The sequence below is a fragment of the Triturus cristatus genome, chromosome 3_2 (genome assembly GCF_964204655.1).
Source record: "Triturus cristatus chromosome 3_2, aTriCri1.1, whole genome shotgun sequence".
NCBI lineage: Eukaryota > Metazoa > Chordata > Amphibia > Caudata > Salamandridae > Triturus > Triturus cristatus.
The window spans coordinates 840,895,530-840,915,216 of NC_140584.1; the positions used below are offsets into that span (position 1 = coordinate 840,895,530).

The following is a 19,687-nucleotide window of genomic DNA, read 5'->3' on the forward strand; positions in this document are numbered from 1 at the left end:
GTAGAGAGTGAGTAGTAGAGAGTAGTAGAGAGTGAGTAGTAGAGAGAGAGTAATAGAGAGTAGTAGAGTAGTAGATAGTGAGTAGTAGAGAGTAGTGGAGTAGTAGATAGTGAGTAGTAGAGAGTAGTGGAGTAGTAGAGAGTGAGTATTAGAGAGAGTAGTAGAGAGTGAGTAGTAGAGCGAGTAGTAGAGAGTGAGTAGTAGAGAGCGAGTAGTAGAGAGTGTGTAGTAGATAGTGAGAAGTAGAGAGTGAGTAGTAGAGAGAGTAGTAGAAAGTGAGAAGTAGAGAGAGTAGTAGAGAGTAGTAGAGAGTGAGTAGTAGAGAGTAGTTGAGAGCGAGTAGTAAAGAGTTAGTAGTGGAGAGTGAGCAGTAGAGAGTAGTAGAGAGCGAGTAGTAGAGAGTGAGTAGTAGAGAGTGAGTAGTAGAGAGTAGTAGAGAGTGAGTAGTAGAGAGAGTAGTAGAGAGTGAGTAGTAGAGAGTAGTAGAGTAGTAGAGAGTGAGTGGTAGAGAGAGATTAGTAGAGAGTGAGTAGTAGAGTAGTAGAGAGTGAGTGGTAAAGAGTAGTAAAGAGTAGTAGAGTGAGTAGTAGAGAGTGAGTAGTAGAGAGTGAGTAGTAGTGAGTGAGTAGTAGAGAGTGAGTAGTAGAGAGAGAGTAGTAGAGAGTAGTAGAGAGTGAGTAGAAGAGAACGAATAGTAGAGAGTAGTAGAGAGTGAGTAGTAGAGAGTAGTAGAGAGTAGTAGAGAGTGAGTAGTAGAGAGTGAGTAGTAGAGAGAGAGTAGTAGAGAGTGAGTAGTAGAGTAGTAGAGAGTAGTCAGTCAGTGTCAGTCAGTGTCAGTTAATCAGTGTCAAGTTAGTGTCAGTCAGTCAGTGTCAGTCAATCAGTGTCAGTGTCAGTCAGTGTCAATCAGTCAGTGTCAGTCAGTCAGTGTCAGCTAGAGCATCTCTGCTGACCTGGTTCTCTGGCTCTAAAGCAGCTCTGCTGACCTGGTTCTCTCCCTCTAAAGCAACTCTGCTGACCTGGTTTTTCTGGCTCTACAGCAGGTCTGCTGACCTGGTTCTCTGGCTCTAAAGCAGCTCTGCTGACCTAATTCTTAGGCTACAGAGCAGCTCTGCTGACCTGGTTCTCTGGCACTAAAGCAGCTCTGCTGACCCGGTTCTATGGCTCTAAAGCAGTTCTGCTGACATGGTTCTCTGGCTCTAGAGCAGCTCTGTTGACCTGGTTCTCTCCCTCTAGAGCAGCTCTGCTGACCTGATTCTCTCCCTCTAGAGCAGCTCTACTGACCTGGTTTCTCTGACTCTACAGCAGCTCTGCTGACCTAGTTCTCTGGCTCTAAAGTAGCTCTGCTGACCTGGTTCTCTGGCTCTAAAGCAGCTCTGCTGGCCTGGTTCTCTGGCTCTAAAGCAGCTCTGCTGACCTGGTTCCCTCCCTCTAATACAGCTCTGCTGACCTGGTTTTTCTGGCTCTACAGCAGCTCTGCTGACCTGGTTCTCTGGCTCTAAAGCAGCTCTGCTGACCCGTTCTATTGCTCTAAAGCAGTTCTGCTGACCTTGTTCTCTGGCTCTAGAGCAGCTCTGCCGACCTGGTCCCTTGGCTCTAAAGCAGCTCTGCTGACCTGGTTCTCTCCCTTTAAATCAGCTCTTCTGACCTGGTTCTCTCACTCTTAAGCAGCTCTACTGACCTGGTTTCTCTGGCTCTACAGCAGCTCTGCTGACCTGGTTCTCTGGTTCTAGAGCAGCTCTGCTGACCTGGTTCTTAGGCTCTAGAGCAGCTCTGCTGACCTGGTTCTCTGGCTCTAAAGCATCTCTGCTGACCTGGTTCTATGGCTCTAAAGCAGCTCTGCTGACCTGGTTCTATGGCTCTAAAGCAGCTCTGCTTTCCTGGTTTTCTGGCTCTAGAGCAGCTCTGCTGACCTGGTTCTCTGGCTCTAAAGCAGCTCTGCTGACCTGGTTCTCTCCCTCTAAATCAGCTCTGCTGACCTGGTTCTCTGCCTCTAGAGCAGCTCTGCTGACCTGCTTCTTTGGCTCTAAAGCAGCTCTGCTTTCCTGGTTTTCTGGCTCTAGAGCAGCTCTGCTGACCTGGTTCTCTGGCTCTAAAGCAGCTCTGCTGACCTGGTTCTCTCCCTCTAAAGCAGCTCCGCTGGCCTAGTTCTCTGGCTCTAAAGCAGCTCTGCTGACCTGGCTCTGTCCCTCTAGAGCAGCTCTGCTGACCTGGTTCTATGGCTCTAAAGCAGCTCTGCTGACCTGGTTTTCTGGCTCTAGAGCAGCTCTGCTGACCTGGTTCTTAGGTTTTAGAGCAGCTCTGCTGACCTGGTTCTCTGGCTCTAAAGCATCTCTGCTGACCTGGTTCTATGGCTCTAAAGCAGCTCTGCTGACCTGGTTCTCTGGCTCTAGAGCAGCTCTGCTGACCTGGTTCTCTGGCTCTAAAGCAGCACTGCTGACCTGGTTCTCTCCCTCTAAATCAGCTCTGCTGACCTAATTCTTAGGCTACAGAGCAGCTCTGCTGACCTGGTTCTCTGGCACTAAAGCAGCTCTGCTGACCCGGTTCTATGGCTCTAAAGCAGTTCTGCTGACATGGTTCTCTGGCTCTAGAGCAGCTCTATTGACCTGGTTCTCTCCCTCTAGAGCAGCTCTGCTGACCTGATTCTCTCCCTCTAGAGCAGCTCTACTGACCTGGTTTCTCTGACTCTACAGCAGCTCTGCTGACCTGGTTTTTCTGGCTCTACAGCAGCTCTGCTGACCTGGTTCTCTGGCTCTAAAGCAGCTCTGCTGACCCGTTCTATTGCTCTAAAGCAGTTCTGCTGACATGGTTCTCTGACTCTACAGCAGCTCTGCTGACCTGGTTCTCTCCCTCTAAAGCAGCTCCGCTGGCCTAGGTCTCTGGCTCTAAAGCAGCTCTGCTGACCTGGCTCTGTCCCTCTAGAGCAGCTCTGCTGACCTGGTTCTATGGCTCTAAAGCAGCTCTGCTGACCTGGTTTTCTGGCTCTAGAGCAGCTCTGCTGACCTGGTTCTTAGGTTTTAGAGCAGCTCTGCTGACCTGGTTCTCTGGCTCTAAAGCATCTCTGCTGACCTGGTTCTATGGCTCTAAAGCAGCTCTGCTGACCTGGTTCTCTGGCTCTAGAGCAGCTCTGCTGACCTGGTTCTCTGGCTCTAAAGCAGCACTGCTGACCTGGTTCTCTCCCTCTAAATCAGCTCTGCTGACCTAATTCTTAGGCTACAGAGCAGCTCTGCTGACCTGGTTCTCTGGCACTAAAGCAGCTCTGCTGACCCGGTTCTATGGCTCTAAAGCAGTTCTGCTGACATGGTTCTCTGGCTCTAGAGCAGCTCTGTTGACCTGGTTCTCTCCCTCTAGAGCAGCTCTGCTGACCTGATTCTCTCCCTCTAGAGCAGCTCTACTGACCTGGTTTCTCTGACTCTACAGCAGCTCTGCTGACCTGGTTCTCTGGCTCTAAAGTAGCTCTGCTGACCTGGTTCTCTGGCTCTAAAGCAGCTCTGCTGGCCTGGTTCTCTGGCTCTAAAGCAGCTCTGCTGACCTGGTTCCCTCCCTCTAATACAGCTCTGCTGACCTGGTTTTTCTGGCTCTACAGCAGCTCTGCTGACCTGGTTCTCTGGCTCTAAAGCAGCTCTGCTGACCCGTTCTATTGCTCTAAAGCAGTTCTGCTGACCTTGTTCTCTGGCTCTAGAGCAGCTCTGCTGACCTGGTCCCTTGGCTCTAAAGCAGCTCTGCTGACCTGGTTCTCTCCCTCTAAATCAGCTCTTCTGACCTGGTTCTCTCGCTCTTAAGCAGCTCTACTGACCTGGTTTCTCTGGCTCTACAGCAGCTGTGCTGACCTGGTTCTCTGGCTCTAGAGCAGCTCTGCTGACCTGGTTCTTAGGCTCTAGAGCAGCTCTGCTGAACTGGTTCTCTGGCTCTAAAGCATCTCTGCTGACCTGGTTCTATGGCTCTAAAGCAGCTCTGCTGACCTGGTTCTATGGCTCTAAAGCAGCTCTGCTGACCTGGTTCTCTGGCTCTAAAGCAGCTCTGCTGACCTGGTTCTCTGGCTCTAAAGCAGCTCTGCTGACCTGGTTCTCTCCCTCTAAATCAGCTCTGCTGACCTGGTTCTCTGCCTCTAGAGCAGCTCTGCTGACCTGCTATTTTGGCTCTAAAGCAGCTCTGCTTTCCTGGTTTTCTGGCTCTAGAGCAGCTCTGCTGACCTGGTTCTCTGGCTCTAAAGCAGCTCTGCTGACCTGGTTCTCTCCCTCTAAAGCAGCTCTGCTGGCCTAGTTCTCTGGCTCTAAAGCAGCTCTGCTGACCTGGCTCTGTCCCTCTAGAGCAGCTCTGCTGACCTGGTTCTATGGCTCTAAAGCAGCTCTGCTGACCTGGTTTTCTGGCTCTAGAGCAGCTCTGCTGACCTGGTTCTTAGGTTTTAGAGCAGCTCTGCTGACCTGGTTCTCTGGCTCTAAAGCATCTCTGCTGACCTGTGTGAGACCGGCCTCGTGGCGTGGGCCCTCCCGACCAGCAAGTTACCCTACAACCACGCCGAACCTCGTGGACACGGCCTTCCGGCTCCCGTGGGCCAACATCCCGAGGGCCGACCAGATCCCCAACACGCATGCCCGGCCGAGGGAGAGCGAAACCCCCCATACCAGACCGAGAGGCGCCGACCCTGTCACACCTCTGGCCTCTCCCCCGAGGGTGGTTTTGATCACCCACCAGGCCCCCGGTGAGCGGGCGCCTCGCCTGCTGGGTGTCTGGAGTCCCTCCCGGACCCACCTGAACAGATCAAAGGGCCGAGCGACAGGAAACCCCGTCACACCGCCCCCCCAGGCACCAGACCCCTCTCCGCGAGGACTCCGGACTTCAAAGAGGAGGGGAAGTATAACAAGGGACGGGAGCAGAGAAGACCTGGACTGACGAGAGCCTGCTGACTTGGTCGCGGCTCGATCGCTCCCCGAACAGAAGAACGCTACCCGAACTCTGAACCATCTGAGCCCTGCTGACGCTGTCGCGGCTCCCCGAACTCTGAACCATCTGAGCCCTGCTGACGCTGTCGCGGCTCCCCGAACTCTGAACCATCTGAGCCCTGCTGAGGCTGTCGCGGCTCCCCGAACTCTGAACCATCTGAGCCCTGCTGACGCTGTTGCGGCTCCCCGAACTCTGAACCATCTGAGCCCTGCTGACGCCGTCGCGGCTCCCTGAACTACGACCCTCCGGTGCCTGCTGAGTGACTCGCGGCCTGCTCCTCCAAGAGAATCGGAAGAGATTGCCGAGAGAAGCAACATCCCCTCAGCTCGAGGATTGAGAGCTGTGCGCCGGACCTCGCAGAGACACTGATTCAAAGACTGTACCGCTACCCTTTTTCCCCTCATCACGAGATCGCTGCCGCTTGTGGCATTAATTCTGCACCTGCCTGCCGGATCATAAAGATCCCTGACAACCCCGATAAAAGCATATTATCTTGCAACGAATTACTGTGTGGTGTCCCTCTATCCAAAGAAGAGAGTAAGCGCAGCGTGTGCGATCCTAGGTGCGAGACCCTTCCAGGAAGGGCCTCCCTGCTCTTGCTCGGCCTAACTCTGGGTAAGGTGGGCCTCTGGGTGGTCGGGAACGCATTCCGCAGCCTCCCCGGGGAACGCCTTCCAACATTTGGTGGCAGGCGACGGGATCCGAGCCAACACCTAGAGATCGTGCAGTAGACGGCTTACGCACTACCGAGAAGAAATGGAAGGAGAAACTTCCCTGGGTGCCGCAGGCACCAACCCGAGCACGGCATTCCAAAAGGATCAGTTAGAATCTTATACGCACCAAGAACTGAAACAATTTTGCAAAGACTTTGGAATCGCTACCACCGGACTAAGCACGAAAGAGGATTTCCAGGGGGCATTAAAAACCTGGGTCGAGGCGGAAACTCCCCGGACGCAAATAGAAGGAGAGCCTCCCAACGAACCACGAAGCACCCCGGGGAGGAACGGCGCCCCTGAGGGGGGCCTATCCCCAGAGGAACTAGCGGACCGAGAAAGAGGTCGCAACCACGAACTAGAACTAGCAAAATTAAAAATCGAAGGAGAGCTAAAACTGGCTGGAAAAAAACTGGCGGTGGAACAGTTACGCCTACAAGGAGAACTAGAGGAGAAAAAACGACAGAGAGAACACGAAGAAAAAAAACTCCAACTAGAGCACGAACGTAGCCTAAAAGAAATCGAGCTCAAGGCTAAGAAGGCGGAGGCCCGACCCTCGGAAACTCAACCCATCTCCTCCACCGTGGAACCAAAGGTCCACATCCCCAAAGATGTGGTGAAAGAATACTATAAGAACGACGATATTCAGCAATGGTTCAAGGCCTACGAAGTCGCCATGACCTCCCACCGAGTCCCGCAGAAAGACTGGGGGGCTGGGCTGTGGGGCCGGTTCCTGAGCGAGGAGAGAGATACCCTGCTGGACCTGCCCTTAACGGTGATGAACTCCTACAGTCACATGAAAGAGGCCCTGGTAGCCAGATATGGGCTCACCCCTGAAATGTACCGGCAACGGTTTAGAGACTGCAAAAAGATACCCGGTACCACCTGGGTGGAATACGTGAACTTTTACAGCCGGGCCTTGGACGGATGGATCAAGGGCAGCAAGATCTCCACCTTTGAGGAGCTGTTCGACCTAATCGCGTGGGAACACTTGTCCGCTAATTGCTTCGTAGAGCTGCGCCAGCACCTCCTGGACAGCAAACTCACAGACCCTCGCAAACTGGCCGTCGAGGCTGACCGGTGGGTGAACACCCGGGTCTCCCGGGGCCCCGTGGGAGACTACGGTCGCCACAGTCAGGGACCCCCCCGCCAGAGGGGCGGAGGGAATCAAGGCCGGCAAAGGGAGCTCCCGGGGGGACCCCCGCTCAGCCCTCCCAGAGGACAATCTCCGCCCTTTCCAGCTCCACCTCCGGCCAGCACCGGGCCACCAAGGAGGCCGGGGCCCCGAGTGAGGATCACCTGTTTCCGCTGCCAACAGACCGGACACTATGCCAGCGACCCTCAATGTCCCATGTACCAGCGAACCGCCACAACAACCCCGCCGGCTCGACAAATGGCCTCCGTAGCCCTGGGGGAAGAGATGGAAGACTCCGAAGAATGGGAACCAGCCGCCATGGCCTTGGTCTCCCTAGGGGACCGGGAGATGGTCCCCGGAACACCCCTGCCCGCCAACACGAAGAAGTACCGACAGCAGGTAACGGTCAACGGTCACCGCATCAAGGGCCTCCGGGACACGGGGGCGAGTGTCACGGCGGTTCATTGTCGCCTGATCTCCGAAGATCAGATCCGGCCGGGCACCTTTTGCCCCGTCATATCATCAGACAATTCCGAGAGCCTCTGCCCGATGGCCCTAGTCCCCTTCGAATGGGAGGGAGTCACCGGCAAGTTAAAGGTGGCGGTCCGAACCTCCCAGCCCGTGGACTGCCTCCTGGGCAACGACCTTGAGAACTCCCCGTGGGGACAAGTGGAACGAAGAGCCCACCTCGAGATGATGGGCCTACCCGAGTGGGTATGCGCCACCACGCGCTCAATGACTCTCAGGGCGCCTTCCTCCGAGGGGGGAGAGGCCATGCCGCTAAACACCGCCACCATCCCCGAGATCCAGAATACACCACCAGCGGCCAACGACCCCCTTCTGGACGAACCGACCACTCCCGACGAAGGGTCAGTGCCTTCCGACCCCGAAACCCTGACCAAACTCGGGGACTTGCCAGAACTGGCCCCGTGGCCCTGCGAAGGAGGCCCCTCCCGTGAAGAGTTCTGCCAAGAACAATCCACCTGCCCGTCCCTCATTGGACCCCGACAACAGGCCGAGGCCCAAGCAGCAGGCAACTGGACCAGCACCCACTGGGTATACTGGGAGAACGGCCTCCTGTACAGCGAACAGAAGTCGGCAGAGTTGGGATCGGCCCGGGTACTAGTGGTACCCCTACGCTTCCGAAGCCTCCTCCTGGGCCTGGCCCATGATGTACCCCTGGCCGGACACTTAGGCCAAGATAAGACCTACCAACGACTCGTCACACACTTCTATTGGCCCAAGATGCGAGCAAATGTGGAGGCCCACTGCAAGTCCTGCCCCACGTGCCAGGCCAGCGGAAAGAGTGGGGGCTAGCGCAAGGCTCCGCTACAACCCTTCCCCGTCGTCAGTACCCCTTTTGAGCGGGTAGGAATCGACATTGTGGGACCGCTGGACCCCAAGACCGCCCAGGGCCACCGGTTCATCCTTGTCCTGGTGGATCATGCCACCCGTTACCCCGAAGCCATCCCCCTCCGCACCGTGACGGCCCCCGTGGTAGGCCGGGCCTTGATGGGGATCTTCTCCTGCATGGGGTTCCCCCGCGAAGTCGTGAGTGACCGGGGTACGAACTTTATCTCCCGATATATGAAGTCCCTCTGGCAGCAGTGCGGAGTATCATACAAGTTCACCACCCCGTACCACCCCCAAGGAAACGGCCTAGTCGAGCGCTTTAACAAAACACTGAAAGGAATGATCATGGGCCTCGAGGAACCCCTACGCCGGAGGTGGGACGTCCTCCTCCCATGTCTCCTGTTCGCCTACCGGGAGGTTCCCCAAAAATCCCTGGGATTCAGCCCATTCGAACTACTATATGGACACCCCGTCCGAGGACCCCTGAGCCTGGTCAAAGAGGGGTGGGAAACAACCCCCCGGGGGACCCCTCCAGATGTGTTCCGATACATCTTGGCGCTCCGCAACCAGACCCGGAAATTCAGAGAACTCGCAGAAGCGAACCTCGAGGCTCGTCAGGAAGAAATGAAGCGCTGGTATGACCAGAATGCTACGCTGGTCGAGTTTCAGCCGGGCCAACAAGTCTGGGTCATGGCCCCGGTGAGACCCTGCGCTCTCCAAGATAAATGGACTGGACCCTTCAAGGTGATCGAGCGGAAGAGCCAAGTCACCTATCTCGTCGATGTGCAGTCCCCGCGGAACCCCCTCCGGGTTCTCCACGTGAACCGCCTCAAACCTCACTTTGTACGGACCGAATTGAGTTTACTCCTGGCCACCGACGATGGGGCCGAAGAAGACACCGAGCCCCTTCCAGACCCCCTGGGGGCGAAAGAGACCGATGGGTCCGTGGAGGGAGTGAGACTGTCAACCGCCCTCACAGCCCAACAGTCCGCCGACTGCCGCCAGCTACTAGGGCAGTTCGCGGACCTCTTCTCCCTGACCCCTGGGGTCACCAACTGGTGTGTCCACGACGTGAACACCGGCGACAGCCCGCCAGTGAGACATCGGGCCTACCGGGTCCCTGATCGGGTCCGAACCTGCATCCAGACCGAGGTGGCGAAGATGCTAGACCTCGGGGTGATTGAACCCTCCGACAGCCCCTGGGCCAGCCCGGTAGTCCTGGTTCCGAAAGCGACTTCTCCGGGTGTTGCCCCCGAGCTGAGGTTTTGTGTGGACTACGAGGACTCAATGCGGTCACCCGAGCAGACGCTCACCCTATCCCCCGTGCCGACGAGCTCATTGACCGCCTTGGGGCCGCTCGCTACCTCAGCACCTTCGACCTGACTAGTGGATACTGGCAGATTGCCCTCACCGAGGGAGCCAAGGAGCGCTCCGCCTTCTCCACCCCGGATGGGCACTACCGCTTTAGGGTGATGCCGTTTGGAATGAAGAATGCCCCGGCCACCTTCCAGCGGCTGGTGAACAGGGTCCTGTCCGGACTAGAGAGGTTCAGCGCAGCATACCTCGACGAAATAGCGGTCTTCAGCTCCCAATGGACCGAGCACCTCCAGCACCTCCGTCAAGTCCTGCTGGCTCTGCGCCAGGCCGGCCTCACCATCAAAGCCAGCAAATGTCAAATTGGGCACGGCTCCGTAACCTATCTGGGGCACCAGGTCGGAAGTGGGCAGGTCGCCCCCCTCCAGCCGAAGATCGACGCCATCTTGTCCTGGGAACCCCCCGCAACCCAAACGGAAGTCCGGGCCTTCCTGGGCCTCACCGGCTACTACCGAAGGTTTATTAAGAACTATGGCAGCATCGCAGGCCCCCTCACAGAACTAACCTCCAAAAAACACCCCAAGAAAGTACACTGGACTCCCGCCTGCCAGAAGGCGTTCGACACCCTAAAGGCCGCCATGTGCGCGGCTCCAGTGCTCAAAGCACCCGACTACGCCCAGGAGTTTGTGGTCCAGACGGACACCTCGGAACACGGCATCGGGGCAGTCCTCTCCCAGTTCGACGACAAAGGCATAGATCGGCCCATAGCCTTCATCAGCCGAAGGTTGCTGCCCCGGGAACAGCGGTGGAGCACAATTGAAAGAGAGACCTTCACAGTAGTCTGGGCCCTCAAAAAGCTATGGCCCTACCTGTTCGGAACCCACTTCCGAGTACAAACAGATCATCGACCCCTGCGGTGGTTGATGCAGATGCGAGGGGAAAACCCCAAGCTGCTACGCTGGTCCATCTCCCTCCAAGGGATGGATTTCACTGTGGAACATCGCCCCGGGACGGACCACGCCAACGCGGACGGCCTGTCCCGATTCTTCCACTTCAGCGAGGAGAACCCCCAAGTGGATGGGTAGTTCTCCCCGCCTTTCAGCTGGGGGGGGCACGTGTGAGACCGGCCTCGTGGCGTGGGCCCTCCCGACCAGCAAGTTACCCTACAACCACGCCGACCCTCGTGGACACGGCCTTCCGGCTCCCGTGGGCCAACATCCCGAGGGCCGACCAGATCCCCAACACGCATGCCCGGCCGAGGGAGAGCGAAACCCCCCAAACCAGACCGAGAGGCGCCGACCCTGTCACACCTCTGGCCTCTCCCCCGAGGGTGGTTTCGATCGCCCACCAGGCCCCCGGTGAGTGGGCGCCTCGCCTGCTGGGTGTCTGGAGTCCCTCCCGGACCCACCTGAACAGATCAAAGGGCCGAGCGACAGGAAACCCCGTCACACCGCCCCCCCAGGCACCAGACCCCTCTCCGCGAGGACTCCGGACTGCAAAGAGGAGGGGAAGTATAACAAGGGGTGCTGACGGGACGGGAGCAGAGAAGACCTGGACTGACGGGAGCCTGCTGACTTGGTCGCGGCTCGATCGCTCCCCGAACAGAAGAACGCTACCCGAACTCTGAACCATCTGAGCCCTGCTGACGCTGTTGCGGCTCCCCGAACTCTGAACCATCTGAGCCCTGCTGACGCTGTCGCGGCTCCCCGAACTCTGAACCATCTGAGCCCTGCTGACGCTGTCGCGGCTCCCCGAACTCTGAACCATCTGAGCCCTGCTGACGCTGTCGCGGCTCCCCGAACTCTGAACCATCTGAGCCCTGCTGACGCCGTCGCGGCTCCCTGAACTACGACCCTCCGGTGCCTGCTGAGTGACTCACGGCTCGCTCCTCCAAGAGAATCGGCAGAGATTGCCGAGAGAAGCAACATCCCCTCAGCTCGAGGATTGAGAGCTGTGCGCCGGACCTCGCAGAGACACTGATTCAAAGACTGTCCCGCTACCCTTTTTCCCCTCATCACGAGATCGCTGCCGCTTGTGGCATTAATTCTGCACCTGCCTGCCGGATCATAAAGATCCCTGACAACCCCGATAAAAGCATATTATCTTGCAACGAATTACTGTGTGGTGTCCCTCTATCCAAAGAAGAGAGTAAGCGCAGCGTGTGCGATCCTAGGTGCGAGACCCTTCCAGGAAGGGCCTCCCTGCTCTTGCTCGGCCTAACTCTGGGTAAGGTGGGCCTCCGGGTGGTCGGGAACGCATTCCGCAGCCTCCCCGGGGAACGCCTTCCAACAACCTGCTTCTATGGCTCTAAAGCAGCTCTGCTGACCTGGTTCTCTGGCTCTAGAGCAGCTCTGCTGACCTGGTTCTCTGGCTCTAAAGCAGCTCTGCTGACCTGGTTCTCTCCCTCTAAATCAGCTCTGCTGACCTGGTTCTCTGCCTCTAGAGCAGCTCTGCTGACCTGCTTCTATGGCTCTAAAGCAGCTCTGCTTTCCTGGTTTTCTGGCTCTAGAGCAGCTCTGCTGACCTGGTTCTCTGGCTCTAAAGCAGCTCTGCTGACCTGGTTCTCTCCCTCTAAAGCAGCTCTGCTGGCCTAGTTCTCTGGCTCTAAAGCAGCTCTGCTGACCTGGCTCTGTCCCTCTAAAGCAGCTCTGCTGACCTGGCTCTGTCCCTCTAAAGCAGCTCTGCTGACCTGGTTCTCTCCCTCTAAATCAGCTCTGCTGACCTGGTTCTCTGTCTCTGGAGCTGCTCTGCTGACCTGGTTCTCTGCCTCTAGAGCAGCTCTGCTGATCTGGTTCTCTGTCTCTAAAGCAGCTCTGCTGACCTGGTTCTCTCCCTCTAAAGCAGCTCTGCTGACCTGGTTTATCTGGCTCTAGAGCAGCTCTGCTGACCTGGTTGTCTGGCTCTAAAGCAGCTCTGCTTACCTGGTTTTCTCCCTCTAAAGCAGCTCTGCTGACCTGGTTCTCTGCCTCTAGAGCAGCTCTGCTGACCTGGTTCTCTGGATCAAAGCAGTTCTGCTGACCTGGTTCTTTGCCTCTAGAGCAGCTCTGCTGACCAGGTTCTATGGCTCTAAAGCAGCTCTGCTGACCTGGTTCTCTGGCTCTAGAGCAGCTCTGCTGACCTGGTTCTCTGGCTCTAAAACAGTTCTGATGACCTGGTTCTCTCCCTCTAAAGCAGCTCTTCTGAGCTGGTTTCTCTGGCTCTACAGCAGCTCTGCTGACCTGGTTCTCAGACTCTAGAGCAGTTCTGCTGACCTGGGTCTCTGGCTCTAGAGCAGCTCTGCTGACCTGGGTCTCTGGTTCTAGAGTAGCTCTGCTGACCTGCTTCTTAGGCTCTAGAGCAGCTCTGCTGACCTGGTTCGATGGCTCTTCAATGGCTCTGCTGACCAAGTTTCTCTGGCTCTACAGCAGCTCTGCTGACCTGGTTCTGTGCACTCACGATGCATGCACCCGACTTCGCGAAAATATATTTAAATATATTTAAAAATAATATAGGTTTATTATAAGTACAAATATATTATTTTTATGAATATCTTAATAATGATAATCTCTTTCCCCAATATGTATATTAAAGACACATACATATCATTTTGGAGCATAATTTTTTTTGCAGGAGTCGCGCGCCCCAGCACGTATATGACGTCACGCGGGACCTGCCACTGTGCAAGCATCTCGTACCGTAATGCACATGTGTCACGAATGCGCGGGAGCGGGAGTTGTGGACTGGTCACATACCAATCGCGCACATCACGTAATATTAAATGTATATGATGTAACTGAAAAACATGCAGCCGTTGCATACCGTACGCGGATCCTTCACGACTTTTCTAAAATGGCGGATAGAATCCGTGCACCCACCGTGATGTGTACGCTTTGAGTGCGCGACTCCGGAAAAAAATGGGATTTTTAAAAAAAGAAACTAATATAAATATATTAAAATAAACAATGAAAACAAAAATATTAATCAATATTTCAGTTTGAATTTTTTTTAAATATTTTTTTTGCAATTTTCAGAAAAATATATAATGTATTTAATTAATAAAATATTTATAAACAGTTAAAAAACTGTAAAAAATCAGTACAAAAAATAGGTATAACTTCTATCACACTTAGAAATTAGCATTTAAAAAAACCTTTGAAATTCACTGAAAAAAACCATAGCTTTCAGAGACGTTATAGTTAGAAATTACCATTTTAAAAAGCTTTGAAATTCACTGAAAAAACCATAGGTTTCAGAGACGTTATAGTTAGAAATTAGCATTTAAAAAACCTTAGAAATTCACAGAAAAAACCATAGGTTTCAGGGGTGTTATTGTTAGCTGGCCATTTCACTTGTACAAAACTATAGAAATTCCTCTGCGCCCGCAATGCACTGCTGATGATGTCACATATTGCATCATTCATGACATGGTCAGTGACATCACTGATGACATCTCAAATGACATCACTGATTACATCACTGATGACATCATCCACATGACAATCTGATACACCTCATCATACACTAGTATAACCTTTCCTCACTCACTCTAAAATACAGAGTACCATATTTGAAACCATTGACACACCAATACCAGTTACTACATACCCACTCACTGATTCCTAAGTCTACACACACAACTACCCATTCAACAACAGAATCATTTATACATGCAGTCACTAATTAATAGAACACTATCAAATGCACTCATACACATATATAGACATTGACACATCAGCAGTCATCTTAGTCGGTTATGCAGTCATCCTACTCACGCATGAAAAAAATTAATCACACTTACATTTACTCACTTACACAATTATGCAACAACACCTCATTTATTCAAACACATTGTAACTCATAGTTAGTATGTTAAGAAATCACCATTACAATTATACACTCATTCATATAGTTACTCTCACAATCACTGACTCTTACACATACTTATTTATATACACCAACTCTCACATACAATGCCTTTTATTTTTTTACTTTGTTGAAGATGTACAACTAAAACATATATTCGCTTACCAACACACAAATAAATACACTCAGTCACCCAAACAACTGTTTCCACATGCACTCTTAAACCTATACACCTAGTCAATCAACCATTCACACATCTATGCATAGAGTTACACACACCCCATCCAACCATACACAAACTCAGTGTCCCATACAAAAACTCACACAACTAATCAATAACTAATATACACAGTCATGTAGTTAGTGACAAACTGATGCAGCATGTTATACAACAACAGAGACAGTGATGCACACATTCACATAGTTTAGTTACTAATCCATATATTAAGTGAGACACTTTTAATTACTCACTTAAACAGACAGTCAGACAGCTACTAAATCCTCCATATATCCACTCAATCTTCAATACAGATTGGTATATATATAATACATATTTACATTTCAAACTAAACCATATTCACTGGATGATGTCATCAGTGATGTCATCAGTGATGTCATTTGAGATGTCATCAGTGATGTCACTGACCATGTCATGAATGATGCAATATGTGACATCATCAGCAGTGCATTGCGGGCACGCGAGTTATATTAAGCAGAGCTAACTATAACGGAGGAATTTCTATGGTTTTGTACGAGTGAAATGGCCAGCTAACTATAACACCCCTGAAACCTATGTTTTTTTCTGTGACTTTCTAAGGTTTTTAAATGCTAATTTCTAACTATAACGTCTCTGAAACCTATGGTTTTTTCAGTGAATATATATATATATATATATATATATATATTATTTCCATCATTGCTCCTTCTGTCTCTCCTCGCCCAAGGCAGGCAGGTCGTCCAGTGTCGGCGGAGCACGCCGACTTCTAAATTCCCAATTGAACAAGTATAACGACCACCACAGGGCTGTTCTTTCACCAGATCTTTTTAATTTTGGTAACGCGTTTCGCCTGACACAGCAGGCTTGATCACACATTGAATAGTGGGTTGTGTACACGTATATACCTTTGGGGAATTCAAACAGAAAACGGACTGTATACAAACAGAAAACGGACTTTGAGTTTCATCAACAGTATGTGTTACTATGGCGGCCATTTTAAACTAGTCATATACAGGTTGAATAGCATGTATTAGGCTTAGTGCTACATAAGTCCTCATACAGTATATTACTATAGTGTCACATTTAGATCAGAAAACACAGGACTCGAATTATTCGGTTCATAATTTGAATCAGACCTATTCATAGTCATGAATACATGTTCTTCATAATAAATCATTATTTTGTTGGCATAGTGCTCTGATTGAACATTCAATTAGAACAGTGTAAATAATAAAAATATGTTATTTTCTACATTCAATAACTGAATAAACTATCTAGGATTTTCCTATGCTTGTTGTTGACATAGTGTCAGAGAAAGTTATTATCTGCTGTTCACTAATTCTCCCATAGTTAATAATATGTATATATATATATGTATATATATATATCTCAAAATAAATAATATGTAAAAATGGGTACAGGTAAACATTTGATTGTCAAGAGAAAGGAAAGAAAATGCTGTGTGTGTATATATATATCTCTTTATATATAGAGATTTATATGCACACACACAACATTTTGCTATCTCCTTTTTGTAAATATTGTTATATCTCTTTTTGATTTTTGCCGGTCTCTTTGGTCAGTGCTCTGATGCCTGCTGGACTTTGAGTTTGCTACACAAAACCACAAAAATAAAAACATGCACTTTTTTAGACCAGACAAAATAATCCTTAACATTTTTTAGACTAATGGAGCATTGAATTCTACATTTCTTCATCAACTGAAAGCTTTATTTAGCTGGTCTTGTAGAAAGGTTCTGAATTTGACATTGCATTGACTTTTCAGTGCGATAATAACACATTTCCACATGTATTTAACAGTACCCTCATCCTCTTCATTGACATGTTTATTTCTAAAAACTTGGAGAGGGAGAAAATATCTAAGTATTTGTATGACATTGCAGTACAGTTTGATATTACATATTATGACACTCCAAACATTTCCAATGCGGATCAGAGTCTGATTTATTTTTGGAGAGTTATGCTATCAGTAGCATGCAGGTGCTGGTTCTTATTCAATGTGATTTTTGGTAACTGGGTGACACTGGAGTGCTATACCAAATTGGATATAGATGCCCATTGCCCACCAAATATTGGGTATTGTAGTGAGCTGACGATAGCAAGTGCTATTGGATTAAAGTATGACTGATTCTGCCTAAGCGAAATAGTGAGTAAAATAAATAGTACATTGGAAAGTGAAGATGAGTGAGGGCCTTATTATTACACTTTTGTGCTAATGCAAATTTTCGAACCCATAATTACCATTTGCGTGGGGTCTGATAAGTAGCCAGTGTACAATTTGCCCCCAGTTAGAAGTTGCAATCCTCTGAATAAGGAATGAGTGCCAATTGCACATGACTTCACCCAGTCTGAGGTGTGCAAGGCATTATTTTGCACGCTAACCCCCAATTTGTGCTAGATTTTCCTTGGCATAAACAAAGGGTTTGTGCCACACAGTTTGCATCAGAGCTGAAAACCCAGTTCAGGAACAAGTGAAAATTTGCACATGAAACAGCATTAGCAGCCCTACGGTAATCAGAGCCTGAGTGAGCTAACAACTAAAAGACCATTGGTCAGTTTGAATCCATTACTCTGTTAGTGAGAAGACAAAAAGCAAACAAGAGATTTAGAATAAGTAAAAGACAGAATCTAATTAAGTGAGTGAAATTAGAGGCATATCAGAGAGCTAGCGAACTAAGGCAGCTCTCAAAAATGAAAATGGGAGTACCAGCAACAATTTTGAACAGGTTTAGCACCAAGATCACGCATGCATCTCAGCAGTACCTAATCTGACTTGGTGGTGGCCAGTGTGCACTGCTGCCACTTATTTATGGGAAAAAGACACTTTAAGTTTGTCCTACAGGTAGTGGTATATAAATAATTTTTATTTTTTTTACAAATGAAGCATGGCATTTAGGGTTGAATTAGGACCCTGGAGGTGCTGTCCACAGTACTTGGTGGTAGACGGTGTAGAGGGTTATTTAGAGAACAGCATGAGAAGCTGAACCTGCACTCTGGGGGTGTCTGCAGAAAGAATCCTAGGCAGGGTACAAGCTGCAGTAAATTAGGAAAGGAGCATGTTAAAATTTAGCAAAGCTCCTCCTTGAATCTTCTGATGGACTCACAAGATTGTATTATTGCATGAGCTGCACCACACCCTCTCGGACATGATACCACTACCAATTTGCCTTTAGACAATAAAGTTTGAATAATAACATTTAAAACATAATTTACCATTTCGTTTTTTTGTGTAAAAAATATGAAACTGTTCTTTCACCTGATCACCCAAGAGGTAACAGGCTCGCTGGCATAATGGCTCATGGTACGTTCCATTTGAGAACACATCTCAGAATAGTGTGCACAAAGACATTGCATTGCCGCTCACCAAACAAACAAAATTAGAGGGAACATTGCTGACTAATAATTCCTGGCACATGCATGCCCATCATACACACCTGAGTATCACGATAAACTGATACAGGTTGCATTGACCTGTGTTTGTTACAGTGTACTTCATCTCTGGTAGAAATGCCTCACCTTATATCATTAACCAAGTCTAGAGTTGACCAGGTTTGTAACCATTAAGAGTACATCTGTGTGTTTATGTGCCTCACCACATTGCCTATCTGGGGGTTAAGTTGCTGATGCTGTCCATAAGAAAACCTAGCAAATTTGCATTATTTTCTGCGCTTAGTGGGATTTCAAGACCTGTCAGATGGCACCAAGAGTTCTGCAAGGGGAGATTTGAGATGATGAGTAGGAACTTCATCCGGAGAGCAGCGCCTGGAGTCAGAGGCGAGCTCATTAGGCTGTAGTACTTGTAAGAGCTCCGCAAGGTGTCCATGTGGGCCCAGAGCCTGTAGTAAAGGGTCAGATCATTCAGGTGTCAGTCAGTATAGAACCAGAGCCGGCAGTATGAGGTGAGGTCAGGCGAGTATGAGTGAATATGAGGTTTACATGCTGTACCACTGGTGTAATGTTAGTTTGTATAGGTCAGTGATACACTACTTCCAATGAGCGTCCAGTAGTAATCTTAGGCTGTTTATTATCCCTTCACCCCTGCACCCCTCTCTTGATTCTTCACCAATCGCACCTCCATAAGCGTTGAAGAGCAGGAGAGGCATGCACACTGATTGCTGTTTCCATATCCTTCTGTCATTGCAGGGCTAGAATGCAGCAGGTTCAGTGAGGTGTTGTGATACCTGGAACTGGACAGTAATGGCGGACAGGAGCAACCCTGCGAACCGTACCTCAAGAGCAATAACCACAGCCTCTGTGCCTAATACAGCACGCAAAGACACCAGGACCTCAGCCATAGCAGTGACCAAAGTCCTGGGTAAGTATTTCATACTGGCACCCTGGCTATAGCCATAGCGACACCTCCAGGCTGCATGCTTTACATCAGCACTGACCTTAGTCATGCAAGTGAACAAAGCCCAGGGGCATATGGAGACCATATGGATGTCCTTCATCCACCTTCTACTCCTTTAGTATGGTAAACAGTGGGTCCTTAAGGAGGTCCGTGTGCTTACTTACAACTGTAAATATATAGGTGTATCATATCAAAATGCTGTATTGTGATTAGCTTTAGCTATTAAATATCTAACATCAAGACCCATTGAAAGAATCTAAGTCAAGTCCCATTACAGCCACAATTCACATGGAATTATGTCTTGTTTAAAAAAAATGTGCTTGTTAAAATCAGTGTGTTAATAAATAACTAGAGAGCAAATCTACTTTACATACTGTTTCAACACTGAAGACATTGTGTGGGGGAAGCCGCAGTGGAATCATCTGTTTTCCTGTGAAGCAGAATGACTATATTGATAAAAGTGTTCTGAAAATAAAGAAGAAACTAAAAATGATTAGATAATTTCCAATGATTAGTCGTACATATTAAGTGTTTTCAGTCCTTCAAACGTGCTTCAAATTGAGTAAACCATAAGTTTTCAGCATGTTTTAAAATACCTGCCTCAATGTCCAGATAAACATATGTTGGCTTTTTAACCTTGCTACACCTGCTGCTGCCTCCTCGCAATGTTATCCTGATGTGGCAGCAACAGGACAGCTTTTTCAAGACTTAGGGCCTTATTATCAGTTTGGCAGTCCGATGGACCACCAAACTCTCGATGGTGGTGCAACTACTGCCGCACCAGTGGTCCGACCACCC

At 50.1% G+C, this 19,687-nt stretch overlaps 1 protein-coding gene across 2 annotated transcripts in view; it reads left to right on the forward strand.

Annotated features, from left to right (window-relative positions):
* LOC146858268 (fibroblast growth factor receptor homolog 2-like) overlaps positions 1-19,687 on the forward strand; it is a 177,789-nt gene that overhangs the window by 105,285 nt on the left and 52,817 nt on the right. For both annotated transcript variants that reach the window (XM_085649093.1, XM_085649094.1), the window contains exon 2: positions 18,682-18,853. In XM_085649093.1, the coding sequence (XP_085505219.1) occupies positions 18,736-18,853 (118 nt within the window). In that variant the 5' untranslated portion in view covers positions 18,682-18,735. The remainder of the gene's footprint in view (positions 1-18,681; positions 18,854-19,687) is intronic.